Below are 15,601 nucleotides of genomic sequence, written 5' to 3'. Positions count from 1 at the left end.
TTGTAGAACTCATTATTAAAATGAACCAAGACTTCCATTCATGGATAAATGAGTTTCTCCTATAACTTACTTCTCACAAGTTTCGGAATTCTCAAAAGGTGGGAAAATATTTTGATCCCAATTATATAATTTTCTTTGGACACATAATTGTCATAAGTCTTTTAATAGAATGAGATTTTGTTTTTACAAAAAGGTACAAAGTAGAGTGATGAATAATCAATCAAAGAATGTCTATACCTGCCTCCCCACCTAGTAAAAAAAAAAAAAAGACGTCATTTATTGGGCACTAGCAAAACAGTGAGTGCTTAGTACTGTAGAATACAGAACATACTGAAGACAGAGTTCTAATCCTCTGGAGATTTGAATTTGTCAGGGAGAAAAGCCTAATAATAACACAAGAAACAATGATCTTCATCGATCTCCTTATTCTCCTAGCTAATACCTTCACCCTCTGTAAAATAAAAATCTTCATTTACTTGTGACTCCTCCCTCTATCCATATCAGGTCAGTCACAAGTTCTACAGGTTCTATCTTTCACAGATCTATCCCCTTTTCTATCTCTACTCCAGCTACAAAGACCAGAATCTTATCATCACTCACTTAGACTTCTGCAAAATCCTTCTGACTTCCTGTCACAGGGCTTTCCTTCACATGGCTCTCAAAATGACTTTCTAAAATGCAACAACAAGACTTGTGTACAATAAAGAAGTTTTGCAGCTCAGTAATAAGACAATCTCCCCCCAAATTAAGCACATGATTTGGAACAGATATTTCACCAAAGATGATCTTATGAATGGCAAATAAACAGATGAAAAGATGTTAACATTAGTCATTAAGGAAGTGCAAATTATAACCATTACTAGAAGGGTGGGCAAAAAAAATTTAACTAACCACAGCAAGTGATGATGAGGATTCATAGCAACTGAAATTCCCATACCTTGCTGGTGGGAATGCAAAATTGTACTGTCACTTTAGAATACAATCTGGCAGCTTCTTATGCAGTAAAACCTATATTTAACATATGACCCATCAATCCTACTTCTAGATATTTATCCAAGAAAAATGAAAACATACGTTTCTACAATAACTTGTGTGTGAATGTCAACAGTAGTAGTATTCAAAATCATCAAAAAGTGGTTAGAAAAAAAACAACAAATGTCCCTCAACTGTGACTGGATAAACTAAATATGTTACTTCCATACAATGGAATATAACTTACCAATAAAAAGAATGAACTGTCAAATTCTCAAGAAATTGAGTTGGGTACTTTACTTTTCATTTTTATTTTCAGTGAAATATCATTAATTAACATATATTATATGGCAGTATTAATAATCAGAGTCTATTTAAAACAGAATTGATTTTATAAAACATAGTAAATTGATTTACATCAACTTTACAGGGGCCAACCTATTGTATTTACTTTCATTTGTACATATAGATGTGTAAATTATATTCCTAAAATAATTCTTTAATTTAGAAAAGACCTAAGAAATAAATTCAACTAATTTAATTAAATCACTTAAAGTTTAAAATTGAACATTCTTTCAGAAGTTAACAGCTAAAATTCCTCTTTACATATCACCTAGCTTACCCAATTCAAATCCTTTTCAGATATGCATTTTCCTCCAAAAGCTGCCATAAACTGCCAAGCACACAGCTCCAATTAAAAGAAAGAACCTCAGTGCCTAGAATCAGTTTTAGGGTAGTGAAGATAAGTGTTAGGATCAGAATTATTCACCATTTGGTCTAATGGTCTAAGTGTGGCCTGACTACAAGCTGGGCTAAAAGTTTCAGAGACTGACTAATGTGTGGCCTCATAATTCAACTCCCCTTGAAATTCAAGCTGGGCTAAAAGTTTCAGAGACTGACTAATGTGTGGCCTCATAATTCAATGCCCCTTGAAATTCATGCAATTCTATTTCCATAGATTCCAATAAACTGATAATTTTTATCTGTCATTTCTATTAAAACAGCAAAGCATATTTCAAAGTTTCTATAATATTATTGATAATGTTAATATATATGAATGTTTTGGTTGTGTGAAGTAATTCTTTTCCTCTTCACAGTAGTAGGTTGCGTTAATACAGTAATTGCCATCAGAATCCTATTGAGAACATAGTCTTTAAAATACTATGGGCCTAAGGACAAGTTTCATGGTATTTATAATGATTCTCAGATAAATTTTGTTCTGCATGAAGAAATAAGCAACAAAATGTTTTATTTTTGTATAGAAGATACACTGCATATTTTTGTAAAAGTGTAAATGGGAAACAAATTTAAATAGGAGATTCCAGGTTGCCCTACCAAGCAGAGTTAACAAAATGCTGCTTTTAAAAATTTTAACCTTTAATTACTAATTCTAAAAAAGTACCATTTTAAAGTTTTTAATATTTGAAAAAGAAACATAGTGGCCAATCTCAGTACAAGTTCCAATGTACTACAAGCAAAATCATACTCTCTACTTCAAATATTGATTGTATAGGAAGGAAATTTACAGGAAGATATTTTTCACCAACCCGACTAATTTCAGAGTTTACTTATGTTATAAAGATTTCTAGAAATATAATTTAAATATTTCCCTGAGATGTCTTTTAATTAATAGACTACAGTTGGCAATTTAAATCAGAGCCCATTTAAAACAGAACTGATTTTATAAAACATCGCAATTACTGTCCTTTGAGGGTATGCCTAAGCACTCAAACATAGAAGGTATCATTTACCATTCAGCAGGGAAATAAACAGAAATTTCAGTTACCCATTCTTAGATTATAATCTTAACCAAATAAAATGTAAAGGGAGAATAATACCTTTCATGATGTCCCAAATCTGACAAAAATTCATCTGCATGTCTTTGGAGTTCATTTCCTTCTAAATTTTTTAATTTCTTCAATTCACTCTGTAGAAAAAACCAGAGCTCTTTAGCTCCATTTTCAATCCTCCTCCTCAGGATTTCATGATCCTTACCAAGACCTGAAGTTGAAGAACAGAGAGTAACAGCATTTCCAACGTTTTAATGAAAGGAAATTTTCATTATTGGTGCTAATGCCAATATTTTGAGGAGGAGAAACACTGTATAAACACCTACCATTCCTGGTTTGCTTCTTATAATTTTCTATCTGTTCTTTGGCCTTTACAAGCTGCTCTTCTAAAGCACGTACCCTTCCTGCAGCTGGTCCCTGATCAATGGGGCCTTCTGGTATCCTATAGTTCAGGGAAGAAAATATAGACATTCAGCTTATAAACTACGAAACAAAATACATGTTTACTTTGCTAGAAAAAAAATTACTTTGCAAGGCACTGAACTGTATAGCACACAGAAGCATCAAATGAAGCTTTCTCTTTAAAGGGAGAGGATAAAGTATAAACATTAGATTGACACTGGACAAAAACAGGAAAGAATAATCTAAATTACAGATTAATGATTTCTTAATTGAGGAAACTTTAGCACTGAAATCTAGGAACTATCAAAGCACTCTTCAACAAGTCATTACAGGACAGATTCCAGGGTTTGCCACGGGCTACCATGTGATACTCTCAGATTTTTCATTCTAGCTGCTCCAGAATATAGCAGGGTGGAAGGCATAAATATTTTTTATCATTACAATTGATTTTTTATCTTTTTTATGAAAAATAACACACATACAAAAAAGAATAAATTTCAAAGAACAGCACCACAATTAGCTGCAGAACAGATTTCAGAGTTTGGCATGTGTTACAATTCTACACTTTTAGGTTTTAACTCCTAACTGCTCTAAGATATTGGAAACTAAAGAGATATCAATTTAATGATTCAGCAATCATATTCATTTGTTAAATCCTATCTTCTCTGTAAAACTCCACCATCACCTTGGATCTTTCTATCCCTCTCTTTAGGGTGTTGGGGCTATGACCATTCCGACTTTCTCATGTTGGAAGGTTCTGTCACCAGTATGGGGTAGGGAGATGGAATTATCCAATATTCTGGAGAGGCTGGGCCCTCTAGGTTTCAGGACCCATCTGGTCCAGGGACCCATCTGGAGGTTGTAAGTTTCTGGAAAGTTACTCTAGTGCATAGAACCTTTGAGGAATCATATACTGCCCTAGATGTTCTTTAGGATTGGTTGGAATGCTCCTGGGTGGGGTTTGGCAGATTATGATAGGTAGCAAAGTCTAACTGAAACTTGCATAAGAGCAACCTCCAGAATAACCTCTCAATTCTATATGAACTCTCTCTGCCACTGATACTTTATTAGTTCACTTCTTTTCCCCCTTTTTGTCAGGATGGAATTGTTGATCCCACGGTGCCAGGGCTGGATTCATCCCTGGGAGTCATCTTTCACATTGCCAGGGAGACTTTCATGCCTGGATGTCATGTCCCACATAGGAGGGGGTAGGGCAATGATTTCACTTGCAGAATTGGGCTTAGAGAGAGTGAAGCCACATCTGAGTAACAACAGGTCCTCCAGAAGGAACTCTTAGGCTTACCAAAGGAAGGCTAAGCTTCTCCACTACCTACATAAGCTTCATGAGAGTAATCCTCAAGATCAAGAGCATGGCCTATTGATTTGGGTGTCCCTAAAGTTTCACACAGTATCAGGGGATTTCCTGCTGGTAAAGTTAATAGTTTCATAATCTTCCCCCATCCCTCAATGGACTTTGTCAATAATTTTTGAGTATCTGCTTAATATACTCTAGGGTATATCCAGGCATTACATTAGGCTATACAGGATTAAAGGACGTCTTTTTTATTCTGGGCTCTCTGTCTTTCGATTGTTCAAATGAGCTATACAGATAGGTTGAGTTAGACTATGTGCTATAGAAACTTTTGCTTCTAGACTAAATAAAGCTTTCTTGCTTTGATCTCAAAGAGTATGTGTGATTCTAAAATACACACTGACTTCCTTACCTCAGTGTTCTGAATTACTTTAACCCTAACTTGATCAACTTTGTCCTTATCTCTAAATATAAAGTTACATATATAAAACAGCCTCTCAAAATCCAGAAATAATAATTAACACCCTGGACTAAATGTGTTTGCTATAAAAACTTACAATCTAGGCCCCAGTTTTCTTGTAAGCATTTTTAAAGGAGACCATACCATTGTTGTTCTTTTGTTTCTGGCTTACTTTGCCTCATCAAATGTCCCACACATTCATTCACATCATTGCTTGCCACACGGCTTAGTTCCTTTTTTGTAGCAGCACATTTGTTCGTGAGTATACACCATCCGTTCGTCAATCTACTTCTCAGTCAATGAGTCCTTCAGCCACCTGCATTCATCAAGGATCATGTATAGTGCCCAAAGTCCACAGCCCATTAACACTCTAAATTTTAGGTAATTTCATTGTTCCCAAGAGAAAGCAAAGCAATAAACACACACTCACCAAATAAGAAATCTAAACCTCCTCTTAACTCATGTCCCTCCCTCCATTATTTACCTCTGCTGTTGCTACAGTAGTGCTGATGTTTTCCTTTTAAACACAGTCTAAAACATGTAATAGCAATTTTCCCCCTGTACCCTGAACTCAAACACTATTTGTACACGAATCATACCTCATGCAAGAACTAATTTATATTACTAGTGTTAATCAGGGGGACACATAGGTCTATACAACCCCTTCCAATCTTGTTCATCTTCAATATGGTAACATTACTTATAGACCCACTAGAGAACTGCCCTCACTTCTATTTCTTTACATTAGAGTTCAATTTCATTCACCCATCTCTAGCTTCTACATTTATCTAAGTCCCCTATATTCTGTATTATAAGCCTCTGATTTTACCTTTACCATGGTCATGAAAGTGGAGTCATACAGTATCTATCCTTTTGTGCCTGCCTTTTTTCACTCAGCATTATGTCCTCAAGGCTCATCCATCTTGTCATGTGCTTCAGGACATCATTTTATCTTATTGCTTCATAATATTCCATTATGTCCTCAAGGCTCATCCATCTTGTCATGTGCATCAGGACATCATTTCATCTTATTGCTTCATAATATTCCATCATATGTAAATACCACATTTTGTTAATCCACTTATTTGTTAATGGGCATATGGTTTGTTTCCATCCTTTGGCAATTATGAATAATACTGCTATGAACATCGCTGTGCAAATGTCTGTTTCTGTCACTGCTTTCAGCTGTTCTGGGTATATACCAAGTAATGCTACTACTGGGTCATAGGGCAACTCAATATTTAGTTTCCTAAAGAAACGCCAAACAGTCTTACATAGTGGATGCATTATACATTCCCACCAATAGTGCATAAGTGTCCTAATTTGTCCACATCCTCTCCAACATTAGTAATTTCCTGTTTGTTTAATAGCAGCCATTCTTATAGGTGTGAGTTGGTATCTCATTGTAGTATTGATCTGCATTTATTTCCCTTATAGCCAAAGAAAATGAGCACCTCTTCATGTGCTTTTGAGCCATCTCTACTTGCTCTTCAGAAAATTGCCTATTCATATCTTTAGCCCATTCTATAACAAAGTTGTTTGTTCTTTTGTTGTTGAGTTGTATGGTCTCTTTGTGCATACAAGGATATCAAACCTTTGTCTGATATATGATTTCCAAATACTTTCTCCCATTGAGTTGGTTGCCTCTTCACCTTTTTGACAGTCTTTTGACAGAAGCATTTGATTTTGAGGAGTTCCCATTTATCTATTTATTCTTTTGTTGCTTGTGCTTTGGGTAGGAAGGTATCTCCTATTACTAGGTCTTGAAGATGTTTCCCTACATTTTCTTTTAGAAGCTTTATGGTGCTAGTTCTTATATTTAGGTTTTTGATCCACTTTGAGTTAATTTTTATATAGGGTGTAAGATAAGGGTCCTCTTTCATTCTTTTGCCTACTGATATCCAGTTCTTCCATGTCCCAGTTCAGTGGATTTGGGGGCCTAGTCAAAAATCTGTTGGGCATAGAATTGGTGGTTTATTTCTGTACCCTCAATTCGATTCTATTTGTTGATGTTTCTATCTTTGTGCCAATACAATGCTGTTTTGACCACTGTGGCTTTACAATAGATTTTAAAGTCAGGGAGTCTTAATCCTCCCACTTTGTTCTTCTTTTTAAAAATGCTTTTAGTTATTCAGGGTCTCTTTCCCTTCCAGATGAATTTGGTAGCTAGCTTTTCCAAATCTTCAAAGTAGGTTGTTGGAATTGTATTTCGTCGAATCTGTAGATCAATTTGGGGAGAATTGACATTTTAACTATATTTAACCTTCCTGTCCATGAATAGGGACTATCTTTCCCCTTATTTAGATCTTCTTTGATTTCTTTTAGCAATTTTATGTAGTTTTCTGTGTACAAGTCTTTTATGTCCCTAGTTAAGTTCATTCCTAAATATTTGATTCTTTTACTTGCTATTTTGAACAGAATTTTTTCCTTAACTGACTCCTCAATTATATCATTGCTTGCGTATAGAAACATTACTGATTTCTGTACATTAATTTTACATCCCTCCACCTTGCTGAATTTGTTTATTAGGTCAAGTAACTTTGCTGCAGATTTCTCAGGATCTTCCAAGTATAGTATCATGTTATCTGCTAATAATGAAAGTTTTATTTCTTCCTTTCCAATTTGGAGGCCTTTTATTTCTTTTTCCTACCTGATTATTTTAGTTAGAACTTCTAGAACAATGTTGAATAATAGTGATGACAGTGGGCATCCTTGCCTCGTTCCTGATCTTAGGGGGGAAAGCTTTCAGTTTCTCTATTGAGCATGATGCTGGCTATTGGTTTATATTTCCTTTATCATACTGAGGTAATTACCTTTGATTCCTATCTTTTGGAGTGTTTTCATCAGAAAAGGATGTTTAATTTTGTTGAATGCTTTTTTCAGCATCAGTCGAGATGATTGTGTGATTTTTCCCTTTTGATTTGTTAATGTGCTGTATTACATTAATTTATTTTTTGTGTTGAACCATCCTTGCATTCCTGGTATAAACCCCACTTGATTGTGGTGTATAATTCTCTCAGTGTGAAGTTGGATTCAATTTCCTAGTACACTGTTGCTGGTTTTTGCATCCACGTTCACTAAGGAGATTGGCCTGTAGTTTTTCTTTCTTATAGCATCTTTACCTGGTTTGGTATTAAAATGATATTAGTTTCATAAAATGAGTTAGGTAGTGTTCCTTTTTCCTCAATTTTTTGGAAAAGTTTAAGCGGGATTGGTGTTCTTTTTTGAATGTTTGATAAAATTCCCCTGTGAAGCCATCTGGCCCTGGGCTTTTCTTTGTAGGAAGCTTTTTTATGACTGATTGACTCTCTTTACTTGTGATTGGCTTGGTGAGACATTCTATTTCTTCCTGAGTCAGTGTAGCTAGTTTACATATTTCTAGGAATTTATCTCCATGGGCTGGGGGCAGATGTGACCCGGCTGCACAGGTCAATACTTTCTTTGAGTTGGGAAGTATGACTGAGGGCCATGCACATGCTTGGGTCTGAAAGTGCCATAAACTGATGTTCCCGGAGCTGAAAGACATGATTGGGGATTGTGTGCATGCACAGGTCTAGGAGTGCCACAAACTGATGTTTGCAGAGCTAGGAAGCATAACTGAGGACAGTGTGCATGTGGGGGTCTAGGAATGCTGCAAACTGATGTTCCCAGAGCTGAAGGATGTGATTGGTAGCCATGCGCATGCATGCATCTAGAAGTGCCATAAACTGATGTTCACAGAGCTAGGAAGTGTGACTGAGGGCCTTGCACATGCGTACATCTAGGAGTGTTGTACACTGATGCACAGAACTGGGGTGGGGCAGCAGAGTGAAGCTGTGCAACACTATGGGCAGGGGGGTGGGGGGTAACCTGGTTATGGAGGTTTTCTCCCGAAGCCTCCACATGCTGGCAACAGCTTCCTAGTTCCTGTCTCCCTGGTTGTGCACTCCTGTGGGCTCCACACCTCCACGTTAGGCCCCAGTTTTCTGCTTCTCAGTTGCTCAGCTTTTGGAACCAGGGCCATCTGATGTGGTACAGAAGGCTCTCCCAGGTCGGTTGCACTCTTGAATCACCATCTCAGTCACCATCCCGTCTCTCCTCTAAGTTTTCCTTGGAGGAGGGCTGAAGTCAATCTACCCTATTCAACCACCTTCCCAGAGCACTCTACAACTATTTGTTATACTGTGTTTCTTTCTAACATGTTTTGTTTTCATGTGACTTCTGGCATTATTCTGTACGCTATTTTGGATATTAAATTTTAGGCTGGGAGATAAATAAAGTGATAGGCTACATAATGGCCCCAAAGATACCCATATCCTAATCCCAAATCCTGTGAATATTACCTTATAAGGCAAAATAAATTCTGCACATATGATTAAATTAAGGAACTTGAGATGGGACAATTATTTTGGATTATCTGGGTGGTCCACAATTGTAATCAAAAGAGAAGCAGAAGGTAATTGCACTAGAGAAGAGGAGAAGCCATATGATTATGCACCTGTGTTTTAAGATGAATGAGGCACCATGAGCAAGGAATACATCTGTAGAAGATAAAAGGAAATAGGTTCTCTTTTAGAGCTTCTGAGGTAGTGCAGCCCTGCTGACAACTTGATTCCAGCCCAGTAAAACTCCTTTTAGGATTTTGGCCTATGGAATTCTAAGAAAATTAATTTCTGGTGTTTTAAGTTACCAAACTGGTGATAATTTGTGACAGGAACAAAAGGAAACTAATATATGCATACATACACATACACACATCCATCTAGATGAGTGTGTGTGTGTGTGTATATATATATATATATATATATATATATATATATATATATATATATATATATATATCTTCATCTCTATGAAAAATTATTGTGAAGATTGAATAATGGCTGAATTTTCTTACAGTCTATTTAAGAAAATATCTATAAAAGTACTTAGTGCAATGTCTAGTACAAAACTTTATTAAGGCAAGTCATTTTAGAGATGAGAAGTAATTTATATCATATATCATATATCCTAACATATATCTATTATGATCATACAATGGGTTTAAAGGAAATAATTTTTAAATTATAACTTAAAGAACTTAAATTTAAATGTCCTTTGATGCAGATAGTAGATATTTTTTATAGCTTTTCTAATATATCTTATACAACGAACAAAGCCAAATTAAATATTAATTATTTATACCACTACAGAACATACATTTAGTAAGGAAGATCCTATTAGTGTTTATAGCTGTTAGTTTAAGGCGTCAACTTGGCCGGGTGATGTTGCCCAGTTGTTTTCTTGCTATGGATTTAAAACATCAGCACATGAAATTCATCTATGCCTAATTATATCCATGGTAAGCTAAGAGATGTGCCTTCTGCCATGAGTGAAGTTTGGCTTAATCAGCTGGAGACTTATAAGAGAGAGGTTAGAAGACAGCTCAGCAGCTTGGACCCAGATATTTGGAGATAAAGAAAGGACACACTCCCAGGAAAGCTGTATGAACTCAGGTTTCTTTGTCACAGAGAAACCTAGATAGAGAAACCTAGATGAAAGTTAGCTGCCTTTCTTCCGAGGAACTGTAAATTTGCAATTAAATAAATCCCCTTTAAAAAAGCCAATCCATCTCTGGTATATTGCATTCCAACAGCCTGAGCAAACTAAAACAGAGCTATATAAGAGAAAATTGATGCATTCCACAACTTCATATGAAATTGAATGCATTAATATTGAAAGGAGTATGAAAAATATGTACCCCCCCCAATTAGAAGTGTCCCAGGCTACAGAATATCAATGAAAAAGTCTTCATTTGTATATGCACTAAAAGAATAAAGGTAAAACAAATAGAGTAATTAGGTGCACAATTATCCAACTTATGAGCACAAATGTATACATATTCACAAATGAGGCACATTTGTATATATATGAGCACAAATGTATATATATTCACAAATGAGACACATATTCAGATATAGTTTTAAAACTAGAAAGTTTAAATACTTGGCTTTTAATTTCTTTCAGAATTATGTTGCAGGTTGCTAAGAAATAATTTGAAAGTATAATAAAACTACTACCTCTTGGGATTTATTTTGGCACCAATATGCCAAGGGACAGAGATGCCAGCATATCAAATTTCAGAACATACTTTGGTGATACATAAAAAGAAAGATTACCTTTAGGTTCTTCTCTATTATCTCATTTCTTAAAACATTAACGGTAAAACATCAGGTGAAAATAGGCATGAAAAAATAACACACAACTGTTTCAGTAATTTTCTATCAAGCACTAAATTCAATCTCATTCTAATGAAATGTGTCTGGACTAATGATTTCCATTACATTATTATATGACAATAACTTAATCCAACTGTAGATAAAGAAAGGTATTGGAGAAGACATTGTAAAAAATTATACGAGTCAGGCTCATCCAGAAAGGTGTCTATATGCACAAGCAGTCCATTTTTTGAAGACATATGGAATGGAATTTTCTCAACATTATCACTATGCAAAAGAATAACCTTCTCATTCTGACAAGAATAACAGAAATAAGATTTACCATCTTGTCAGAAACTAAAAATCCAGACAAATCGTATGACACGAGAATCAGGCAACAAAAGTCAGTGATCCATGAACTGTGGGAAAATGGCAAAGTGGGAATTTCTAGGAATCAGTCCCTCTACCAGAACAACTAATAAATAGAAAGAAACTATCTGAATCAAGTATTTAGAATCCCCAGAGTCCAGTAGAACACTGCAGCATCCAAGGAAAAGCAAGAAAAAAGAGGCTGGTAAGTCACAGTAAATGCCAATGAATTGCACTGAACTCTCGAGGCAGTGGCCACCAACACCTATACCTCAGTCTCACAACTGACAACAGCAAGACACTAAAACCTGATGCCTGGTATAAAGTGCTGGGGCAGGTGTGGGACATAAAGACCTGTTCCCCAAGATCCAGGGATATGGTCCCACTGCTAATCAATGCTTTTTTTTTTTACATGGGCAGGCACCAGGAATCGAACCTGGGTCCTCTGGCACGGCAGGTGAGCATTCTTGCCTGCTGAGCCACCGTGGCCCGCCCGCTAATCATTGCTTTTGATTACCTACTTCAGATTGCTGGAGGCCCAATCTGAGAGCGGGCACTGTTCCAATCTGCCCCAATCAAAGGTGGTAGAGGAGACTTAAAGATAATATGCTTCCTCAGAGTTGTAGAGGATATTTGAAGTGCTAGGTTTGCTGGGCAGATACCGAGTCAAGAAAGTACAGCTTTGGGAAGCTGAGGGAGAAGCACCAAGCTCTCTTCTTTCCTTCATCCCCTGCCTAGAGCAATGTGGAAGTAGCAAAAGTTCGCTTTGTGGGTCCCTAGCCTGTTTCCAGTTGTTGAAGACTGACTCAGAAACCTCCTCTCTGGTTTGGCCTCCCTCCCAGGATTTTCCTTTCAGGCAAGTTAGCTTGAAGCAATGAAAGCAATGTAAGAAACAACTGAGCCAGACAGCCTAGAGGAAAGACAAACTGTTTAAACTCCTTCAGTGGAAGACCTAGGAGTGAGAGACCTGTTTCCAGAGAATTAAAAGGGGCATTTAAACTCCTATATACAGGAAAACTCCTAAGGCCACAAACCTGGGACAAGGCATAGGCCCAGAAAAGAAAGGGAGGACCCTGTACTTTGCATTCACCTTGAGGTAGACTTCCTGATAGGAGGGTTGAACTCTGACAAAGGGAAACCACCCAACACAAAGCCAATTGCAAAGATGGCAAAAGGTGTTTTTTGTTTTGATTTGTTCGGTTCTGTTAACTCCTGACACATAAGAAAACCTGGCTGGCTATAAACTCAAGTAACAGACATCTCAGGGAACAAATCTCAGAATCAACGTATTAAAATCTTAAACATACAAAGTACAACAAAAGATTATAAGACAAAGAGAGAAATGGTAAATAAAGATGATAAAAACCCAGAACATATCTACAAAGAAGTCCAGACTACAGACATATCAGATAAAGGTGTTAAGAAAATAACCATCAGTATGCTCAAGCAAATGAAGGAAAATACAGAGAAAGAACTAAAGGATATTAGAAAACAATGAATGAACAATATAAAACTCTCAGTACAGAGATAGAAATTTTAAAAGGGAAGCATCAAAAGTACAGGAGTAGAAGGCCACAATAACCAAAATGAAAAATTCCCAATAAGGTTTTGTCAACAGGTTGGAGGTGGCAGAAGAAGGAATCAGAGAACTTGAAGACAACTGAAATGAGTCAGGCTGAGGATCAGGAAGAGATAAGAACTATATAAAGAGAAAACAGACTAAGAGACCTCTGGGACACTATCAAGCATACCAATATATGCATTATGGGTATCCAAGAAGGAGAAGAAAGAAAGGTACAGAAGGAATATTAAAAGATTTAATTACAGAAAACTTCCCAAACTTAGCAACAAGTTTGTGAATATGCATATCCTAGAGACCCAGAAAAAAGCAGACAGAATAAAATAGAAGAAAAAATGCCCTGTGTGCCAATTTGAAACTGTCTGTGTATCCCAGAAAAGCCATGCTCTTTAATCCTGATTCAATATTGTTGGGTGGGATCTTTTTGATTAAATTGTTTTCATTGAGATGTGACTGACCGAATTGTGGGTGGGGCCTTTGGATAGGTGGCTTTCATGGAGATGTACCTCTGCCCATTCAAGGTGGGTTACTTGCTGGAGTCCTTTAAGAGAGAATCATTTTGAAAAAAGCTTCAGAGCTGAAACAGAGACATTTGGAGATGTAGAAAGAAAACTCCCCCGGGGAAGCTGTTTGAAACAAAGAGCTAAAGGACCAGCAAACAGAAGCCATGCCTTCCCAGATCAGCCTTTCTCGAGTCAAGGTATCTTTCTCTGGATGTCTTAGTTGGACATTTTTATGGCCTTAGAACTGTAAACCTGTAACTCAATAAATTACCTTTTAAAAGTTGTTCCATTTCTTGTATATTGCATTCTGGTAGTTTTAGCAAACCAAAACACCCCATCGCATACTGATAAAACTGTCAAATGCAAAGAACAAGGAGAGAGTTCTGAAAGCTGAAAAAGAAAAGCATCACATTATGTCCAAGGGAGTTCCAATTATACTAAGTGCCAATTCCTCATCAGAAACCACGGAGCCAAGAAGGCATTGGGTTGAAGTACTTAAAGTACTGAAAGAAAACAATTGTCATTCAAGAATTTTATATCCAGCAAGACTTCTCTTCAAAACAGAGGCAGAGATCAAGACATTTCCAAATAAACAAAAGCTGAGGAAGTTCATCACGACTAGACCTGCCCTACAAGTAATAGTAAAGGGAGTTTTCATATTGGAAGAAAAGCAGCATAATGAAATAAAGACCTACAGTAAAGGTAACCATCTGAGTAATTATAAATGCCAGTACCATCACATTGTACTTTTTGGTATGCAACACCACTACTTATTCTAATAGGTGCTAAAATGCAAATGCATAAAAAATAATGATAAATCTATGGTTTTTGACACACAATGTGCAAAGATATAATTTGTAATAAGTACAGATGAAGGTGGGGGTAGGACAAAGGGATAAAGGAATAACTTTCAGGTATATACTATTCAAATCAAGTTGATATCAAATCAAATGTGAATGTTACATATTTAGAATACTACATTTTAACCCCATGCTAAACAGAAGGAAAATAGGAAAAACATATCCAAATAGAAATGAGAAGATAGTCAACATATATAATACAAAAAATAAAATAAATAGGAAAGTAGGTATTAATAGAAAAACTGAGGGACCATAAAGGTATCAGACTTATAAAGACTAAATAACAAACAGGCAGAAGAAAGTCCAGCATTATCAGCAGTGACTTTAAATGTAAATGAATTAAACTCTCCAGTCAAAAGGCAGAGATTGTAGAAGCAGAAAAAAAGTGATAACTCAGCTATATGCTGTTTACAAGAGACTCAGTTTAAATTCAAACACATAAGCTGAAAGTGAAAGGATGGAAAATATATATATATACCATGCAAGCAATAGCCAAAAGAGATAAAGGATTAAAAAAATCAGATAAAATACACTTGAACTGAAAAACAGTAACGAAGGACAAAGACCCCCATTATATAATGATAAAGGGGTCAATTCAATAAGAATATATATAGCAATTATAAATATGTATTCACCTAACCACAGAACCCAAAATATAAGAAGCAAATAGTGACAGATTTGAAGGGAGAAATAGATGGCCCTACATTAATAATAGGAGACTTTATTACACCACTTTCAATAATGGGTGGAACACAAAGACAGAAGATCAATAAGGAAACAGAAGACTTGACAAAAAAACTCTAAGTCAATTAGTCTAACAGACATATTTAGAACACTTCAACCAAAAGAAACAGGGTACACATTCCTCGAGGCCACATGGATCATTCTCCAGTTTAGATCATATGTTAGGTTACTAAATAAGCCTCAGATATATTTAAAAATATTGTAATCATATAATGTAGTTTCTCTAACCACTATGTATTGAAACTGGAAATCAATAACAGAGGGAGAAATGGATAATTTCCAAATATGTAGAAATTTATACACATACTTAGAAACAATTAATGGGTTAAGAGGAAATCACAACTAAAAGTAGGAAATAATTTGAGGACTTGATAAAAATCCAACATCCACTCCTGATAAAATAAACTTAGCAATTTATGAAATTAATTGAATTT

General features: G+C 36.0%; 1 protein-coding gene across 6 annotated transcripts in view; it reads right to left on the bottom strand.

Moving 5' to 3' along the window:
• FUT8 (fucosyltransferase 8) overlaps positions 1-15,601 on the bottom strand; it is a 330,921-nt gene that overhangs the window by 137,118 nt on the left and 178,202 nt on the right. For all 6 annotated transcript variants that reach the window (XM_077122732.1, XM_077122728.1, XM_077122731.1 and 3 more), the window contains 2 exons: positions 3,089-3,204; positions 2,811-2,973 (listed from right to left, as the gene is read on the bottom strand). In XM_077122732.1, coding sequence (XP_076978847.1) covers positions 2,811-2,973; positions 3,089-3,204 — 279 coding nt within the window. The remainder of the gene's footprint in view (positions 1-2,810; positions 2,974-3,088; positions 3,205-15,601) is intronic.

Source organism: Tamandua tetradactyla, chromosome 12 (genome assembly GCF_023851605.1).
Source record: "Tamandua tetradactyla isolate mTamTet1 chromosome 12, mTamTet1.pri, whole genome shotgun sequence".
Classification (NCBI taxonomy): Eukaryota; Metazoa; Chordata; class Mammalia; order Pilosa; family Myrmecophagidae; genus Tamandua; species Tamandua tetradactyla.
The sequence above is the reverse complement of the archived record's forward strand: the minus strand, read 5'-3'. Positions and strand labels throughout refer to the sequence as shown.